The following is a 7,685-nucleotide window of genomic DNA, read 5'->3' as shown; positions in this document are numbered from 1 at the left end:
GACTTTATCAATAGACACGTCCCACTGGGAAAACAAACATGGAGGTTTGATGCTCACTTTTTCAGAGAATACTTCCCAGTGTGACCTGCACGATGACCAGAAGTCTGAAATTCGTGACGCTTGTATTAGCAGAATGTTCTTCAGTTACCACAGAGACACGTATTTTTGACTTAGACAAACTTTATTAATCCACAACATGGCAAAAATGCTTGGCCGAAATGTAAGATAGAAATACTTAATCTATCAGAAAATGACTTGAAAGTAGAGAATTGATCTGTCCATGCAGCAAGACAAATTTACTTTGAAAAGTTTTCCTAAAATAAACTACCTCTAGACTAAAATGAAGCATCTCAAAACGAGTAAATAGATAATAAATCTGAAAACAAGATGAAAAACCTGAGAGAAGTTTTAAAATCTTGGCCAGATCAGAGAAATTTTCAGTGAGGGGAAATTATTTGGACGCAGGAGCTCAAAGAACACAATACAATATAATAATAAAGAGTGAAACTGGAGTGAAATAAGGCAGAATTATATAAACAGTGTTGGGAGTAACGCGTTATAAAAGTAACGAATTACTGTAATGTGTTGCTTTTTGCTGTAACGCAGTAATGTGGCGTTGCTGTGTACAAATGTGAGTATCGCGCGTTACAAAGCTTTGTTAATCTGGATTGAATAGTGGGTTTTTCTTCATACAAATTCGTTAAAATCACTGCGATATGAGCAGCGGTGAAACGCCCGCGTAGACCGTCAGGTGACCACGGGCGAAAGGACCGACGCAGAACCGCAGTTAAACCCTGGAGCGCGGAGACAGGGTGTCAGCAAGGTGTGATCTTACAAGTTCTAGTCCAAGATTAGTCCTGGTTTAGACCTGGTTTAGTCTTGGTGTAGTCCTCGGTTCAGTCCTGGTTTAGACCTAGTTCAGTCCTGGTTCAGCTCCGGTTTAGTCGTGGTTTAGACCTGGTTCAGTCCGGGTTCAGCTCTGGTTCAGTTTTTTTTTAGTCCTGGTTTAGATCTGGTTTAATGCTGGTTTAGACCTGGTTTAGTCCTGGTTCAGTTCTGGTTTAGTCCTAGTTTAGTCCTGGTTTAGACCTAGTTTAGTCTTGGTGTAATCCTCGGTTTAGACCTGGTTCAGTCCTCGGTTTAGTCTTGGTGTAGTCCTTGGTTTAGACCTGGTTCAGTCCTCGGTTTAGTCCTGGTTTAGTCCTGGTTCAGTGCCTATACGGCGCAAAAATTCAGCATCTTCGCACAGTTATTTTGTTGAGAGTAATTTAAAAGTGCTGCAATAGTCGTGTAATATTTTACATTTTAAATACAGTAATATTATAATGTAACAAATGACTTTGAAATGACAGAAACACGTCATAAATAAAACATTACAGTTTAAAGTCACTTGCCCAACAGTGTTTATAAATGTAAATAAGTGATAAAAATGTATTTGCAAACACGGCCAAAAAAAGGTTTGAAGAGCTCAAAAGTGATTTAAAGAGCACATTTTGTTGGAGTTCCCATAAGTCACTTCTTTCTGGTCAGACTTTGTTAAAATAAAGCTCAGATTAAAGTCAGAGCAGTGCCTCCAGTTAGGAATTTGAAGCATTTAATGAACTGTATTTTTTTTTTTCTTCAGTGTTGTTCCTCAAACGAACGTCATAGTGAGCAGTGAACCCACGAAAGGTTCAAGCCAAGAAGACACTCCGCTTGAAAATCTGCTGAGCAAGTGAGTCGTTTAGATTTGTTTAAACGAGTCCTGTGTGTGTCTGCAGCTCTGACCTCTGACCCCTGTCGATCATTCTCTTATAACTGTGACATTTGCCCCGTTTACCGTATTTTCTGCACTATAGGCGAGTTTCATTGTTGACAAAAGCGCACGTTGCATGCTGGGAATTATTTTAGTCGGCGGCAAGAAACACTAATTCAACATGATGGACGGAGCGAGAAAGCACGTAAAGGGTATTGATCCTGGTTATTTCTCCACTCTAACGGCAGAGGACCCAAGACCATTTGACCAGAAATTGGTCATAAACATCAACGGACGACAAATCACCCTTTTCAACCCCGACAGAACCTGGACCAAACCACATTTCTGGTCGGAATCTCCAACTACCTGGACAAATATTCACTTGGGTGATATCCACAATGACTTGGTGGAAACTCCTGGGCCATTCACAGCAGAAAAGATGAAAACCTCCAAGAGTCTGGATGTGTTGTTGAACTTGTTGAGTCCACGGTTTGTTAGGATCTTCTACGTTTGCTCTGCGGATGTTTGAAAGTCGTTTAATTCACCGTTAGTGGTTCTTTTCACTCAGAATACGAAAAAGACATTTTCCTTCTTCCGTGTTTCTATTTGTGCATCTGATAATGCAGCAGGAAGTTACCATTATCGAGGAGAAATACGTGAGGTTACGCACTGTGTTTGACGCTACCGTGTTTCTTGCCTCCGACCAAAATATTTCCCAGCAGCAACGCGCTTTTAATAACAATGACGTCGGCTCAAACTCGACTATAGAGGCTTTGCACCGTCATGTGTCGCCCATGACAACGGTACCTACGCCGCCATGACACCGGACACTCTATGTCATTGGCTTCAGCAGCATCGGAGAAACATGGGCAGGTTTTGTTGTGTATTTGGTTGTTCTAGACGCTCTGAAAGGGATAAAACGATTTGTTTCTTCACTGTTCCTCTGGAAATGACTCATCAGGATCAAACAAGGGAATTATCGAAAAAAAGATGGGAATTATGGCTCCAGAACATAAACCGCAAAGAGATTTCCAATGGTACCATCAAGACAAACTCACGTCACTTTCATCAAGGTATTTGCTATTTAAATTGTTTCATAGTTTATTTAATGAGAGAAGCACATTTACTGAACTAAAATGTAAAAAGAAAACATTTGCGACTTCGGCCTTTGAAAACTGTGGTGTCCAACAGAGCTGACGTGGCCGTAAACATCATGACAGCAAATGAAATAAAATGAAATTCAAGTTTATTTCTATAGCACCTTTAAAACGACTTCAGCTGACCAAAGTGCGTCATGTAAAAGTCAAGAAAAACAGAAGAAACAGATACAGATACACAGAAAACATGTGAAAACTGCAATAAAACACCATGATGAACCTGAACAGCTCCAGTTGAATACAGGAGAAGAACGCTGCACAAACCTACGAGTATCACCCATGAAGAACAGCAGGCGCGCGGGTCGCAGCGGGCGCGCGGGTCGCAGCGGGCGCGCGGGTTTGTACCAGAGAACGACGAAATGGAGTCTTGTAAATAAACTATTTAAAGATTCCTCAAACGTGAATCACTTCAAGTACAACTTCAGAGGGTCAGTGAGAAGAAACGACTAGAACATGGAGAAAAGATCTGACCCAAAGCCAAAATAAATAGTGATTTTTTGTTTTGTTTTGTTATTTCACCGTGTGTTCTTTCTCTGTGTTTTAGTACTGTTGCTAAAAAGCGTCAGAACACAATCCTGGTAAAAGTACCAGGTCCCGACGAGAGCCAAGAGGAGCAGGAGAGCGGCTCAGAGGCCAGTGACTCTGTGTCCAACGGCTGCGTCCAGAGCAGCCAGAACGTCACCCTCATCACGCTCAACTCAGAAGGTACCAGCTCACACTCACACGCACCTGCAGACTCCTGTGTACATGTGTGTGTGTACATGTGTCTGTGTACATGTGTGTGTACACGTGTGTCTGTGTACATGTGTGTACGTGTGTCTGTGTACATGTGTGTCTGTGTACGTGTGTCTGTGTACGTGTGTGTCTGTGTACGTGTGTGTCTGTGTACATGTGTGTCTGTGTACGTGTGTCTGTGTACATGTGTGTCTGTGTACATGTGTGTCTGTGTACGTGTGTGTCTGTGTACGTGTGTGTCTGTGTACGTGTGTGTCTGTGTACGTGTGTCTGTGTACATGTGTCTGTGTACATGTGTCTCTGTGTACATGTGTGTCTGTGTACATGTGTGTCTGTGTACATGTGTCTGTGTACATGTGTCTGTGTACATGTGTCTGTGTACATGTGTGTCTGTGTGTGTACATGTGTGTCTGTGTACATGTGTGTCTGTGTACATGTGTGTCTGTGTACATGTGTGTGTGTGTCTGTGTACGTGTGTGTCTGTGTACGTGTGTATGTGTCTGTGTACATGTGTCTGTGTACATGTGTGTCTGTGTGTGTACATGTGTGTGTACTGTGTACATGTGTGTCTGTGTACATGTGTGTGTACTGTGTACATGTGTCTGTGTACGTGTGTCTGTGTACGTGTGTCTGTGTACGTGTGTACGTGTGTGTCTGTGTACTGTGTGTCTGTGTACGTGTGTCTGTGTACGTGTGTCTGTGTACGTGTGTGTCTGTGTACGTGTGTCTGTGTACGTGTGTCTGTGTACGTGTGTGTCGTGTGTGTACGTACGTGTGTGTGTCGTGTGTACGTGTGTGTACGTGTGTGTGTGTGTGTCTGTGTACGTGTGTGTACGTGTGTGTCTGTGTACGTGTGTGTCTGTGTACGTGTGTCTGTGTACGTGTGTGTGTCTGTGTACGTGTGTGTCTGTGTACGTGTGTGTATGTGTACGTGTGTGTCTGTGTACGTGTGTGTCTGTGTACGTGTGTGTCTGTGTGTGTGTACGTGTGTGTGTCTGTGTACGTGTGTGTGTGTACGTGTGTGTGTGTACGTGTGTCTGTGTACGTGTGTGTGTGTACGTGTGTCTGTGTACGTGTGTCTGTGTACGTGTGTGTCTGTGTACGTGTGTCTGTGTACGTGTGTCTGTGTACATGTGTGTGTGTATGTGTACGTGTGTGTCTGTGTACGTGTGTACGTGTGTCTGTGTACATGTGTGTCTGTGTACGTGTGTCTGTGTGTGTACATGTGTGTCTGTGTACATGTGTGTACATGTGTGTCTGTGTACACTGTGTGTGTGTACTGTGTGTGTACGTGTGTGTGTCTGTGTACATGTGTGTCTGTGTACATGTGTGTCTGTGTACGTGTGTCTGTGTACATGTGTGTCTGTGTACGTGTGTCTGTGTACGTGTGTCTGTGTACTGTGTGTGTGTACATGTGTGTGTGTGTGTGTGTGTGTGTGTGTCTGTGTACGTGTGTCTGTGTACGTGTGTCTGTGTACGTGTGTGTCTGTGTACGTGTGTGTCTGTGTGTGTGTGTGTGTCTGTGTACGTGTGTCTGTGTACGTGTGTGTCTGTGTACATGTGTGTGTGTACATGTGTGTGTGTGTGTGTGTCACGTGTACGTGTGTCTGTGTACGTGTGTGTGTGTACTGTGTGTGTCTGTGTACGTGTGTCTGTGTACGTGTGTGTGTACTGTGTACGTGTGTCTGTGTACGTGTGTCTGTGTACTGTGTACGTGTGTGTGTACTGTGTGTGTACGTGTGTGTGTGTACGTGTGTGTCTGTGTACGTGTGTGTGTCTGTGTACGTGTGTCTGTGTACTGTGTGTGTGTGTGTCTGTGTACGTGTGTGTCTGTGTACGTGTGTGTGTACTGTGTACGTGTGTCTGTGTACGTGTGTGTACTGTGTGTGTGTACGTGTGTCATGTGTGTCTGTGTACGTGTGTCTGTGTACGTGTGTGTGTACGTGTGTACGTGTGTGTCTGTGTACGTGTGTGTGTACTGTGTACGTGTGTCTGTGTACGTGTACGTGTGTCTGTGTACGTGTGTCTGTGTACGTGTGTGTGTACTGTGTACGTGTGTGTCTGTGTACGTGTGTGTGTACTGTGTACTGTGTGTGTGTGTGTACGTGTGTCTGTGTACATGTGTGTACATGTGTACATGTGTGTGTGTGTGTACGTGTGTGTGTACTGTGTACGTGTGTGTGTACTGTGTACGTGTGTGTGTCTGTGTACGTGTGTCTGTGTACGTGTGTCTGTGTACGTGTGTACGTGTGTGTGTACGTGTGTACGTGTGTGTGTACTGTGTACGTGTGTCTGTGTACGTGTGTACGTGTGTCTGTGTACATGTGTGTCTGTGTGTGTGTGTGTACGTGTGTCTGTGTACGTGTGTGTGTACGTGTGTACGTGTGTGTGTGTCTGTGTACGTGTGTGTCTGTGTACGTGTGTCTGTGTACGTGTGTCTGTGTACGTGTGTCTGTGTACGTGTGTCTGTGTACGTGTGTGTAAATGTACAACTCACACTCATACAGTTTGTACTTGTTCTGCTCTACACAGGCAAAAGACTTTAACTCTCCAAGATGAAAAATTACTTAAAAGTTTCTGTTTTGTCCAGACTAAAATAAAATAGTTGAGGCTCTAGCTGCTATGATGAAAAAAGTATTTGTATGTGAAAAATATTGAGCTCAAATGTCCCTGTGACCTGATTTGTCACTTCCTGTATCTGTCTTTGTATCATGAGACTAAAATAATTTTTCGTGCAAAGGCCAAAGGCAGAAACTGACATGATCATTATTTGTTTGATTTTGTCCAAACTTCAACCATCATAAGAAAAACACGTCACCGACCTCGAGTCGTCGTGAGTTTGTTTGAAATGAAATCGAAGAGTTTTGTGTTTCCTGTTCAGTGCAGATGAGGATCGTGCAGTGACACTGACACAGTTAAACCTCGTTACAATAATCACACCTGTGTTTTTCTGTGTTAAAAATGTACACCGGAAAAGAATACCACAATATTTTTATGCAGTATGCATTTTTATCTAACTTTTTTATATCAAAGTCTCGATTTACTTCTGCCCTGATCATACATACCAAAAAAATATATCATATTTTGACAGTTTACCTCTTTACATGCCATTTTTGACAGTATCAAAAGTATCACATTATCTGCATGAAAAAAAACAACACTTTTTCCCTATATCTTTCAAGTAATTTTAATGAGTGTTGAGGTTATCAGAGGCTGTGGGCTCCTCGAGAACACATCCAGATCATTTTAACCTCAAATATCTTCAGTCTGGACTCGTGTACAAATGTCTTTCTACTGATATAACCGTGTAATGAAGATACACAGTAAAAAGAAAAATATCTAAACATTCTAAAAGACACTAAAGGGTTTTCAACACCAAAGGATAAAAAAAACAACATCAAAAAGTAAAAATACACTGGCAAAGTTATGCCAGTAAAAAATCCATTTTGAACAGAAGTCAATGGGACAAAAATGTACCGAAGGAGCAGAGGTGTGAGGATTTTGATTATAAACAGTTTAATTAATGTGATCTGGAAAGAAAACACCGAAACACAGACATTAAAAATACATCACAAAATACACAAACTGGTCAATTTTGGTGATATTTGGTGCAGTATTGCCAAAGTTATGCAAAAAACTAAAGTTGAGATGAACAAAAGTGGATCTGGAGTCACTTTTTCAGTTTAGTGTGAACAGTGTGAATAAATACACACAAATACTTTTAACTTTAAAGATCATTAAAGCATAACTGAACACAAAGGTTTATTTATTTAATGTGTCCAGACCCTGAGCCGAGGCCGCAACAAACAAAAAAAAAAGGAGGTGAGAGGTTCGATTTGAAAATAAAATATATTTATGAACTAAATCACAAACAAAACACACACTTATGCCTTTGCACGAAAACTTATTTTAGACTCATGATACAAAGACAGAGAACAGAATCAAATCAAATCAGGTCGAAGGGACATTTGGGCTCAATATTTACTCACGATATTTATTCACGTGATAAAGGAAGAACTCAGAATACAAACAAAATGACGTGAAGTGATTTGTGAGAC

General features: G+C 42.0%; 1 protein-coding gene across 1 annotated transcript in view; it reads left to right on the top strand.

The window, feature by feature from the left end:
• The first annotated feature begins 133 nt into the window (after positions 1 to 133).
• banp (BTG3 associated nuclear protein) overlaps positions 134 to 7,685 on the top strand; it is a 128,870-nt gene continuing 121,318 nt past the window's right edge. Inside the window, exons 1-3 of the mRNA XM_055155930.1 lie at positions 134 to 159; positions 1,625 to 1,714; positions 3,437 to 3,597. Of these exons, the coding sequence (XP_055011905.1) occupies positions 134 to 159; positions 1,625 to 1,714; positions 3,437 to 3,597 (277 nt within the window). The remainder of the gene's footprint in view (positions 160 to 1,624; positions 1,715 to 3,436; positions 3,598 to 7,685) is intronic.

Source organism: Boleophthalmus pectinirostris, unplaced genomic scaffold, assembly GCF_026225935.1.
Source record: "Boleophthalmus pectinirostris isolate CB_2022bp ecotype Guang Dong unplaced genomic scaffold, ASM2622593v1 HiC_scaffold_2, whole genome shotgun sequence".
Lineage (NCBI taxonomy): Eukaryota > Metazoa > Chordata > Actinopteri > Gobiiformes > Gobiidae > Boleophthalmus > Boleophthalmus pectinirostris.
The sequence above is the reverse complement of the archived record's forward strand: the minus strand, read 5'-3'. Positions and strand labels throughout refer to the sequence as shown.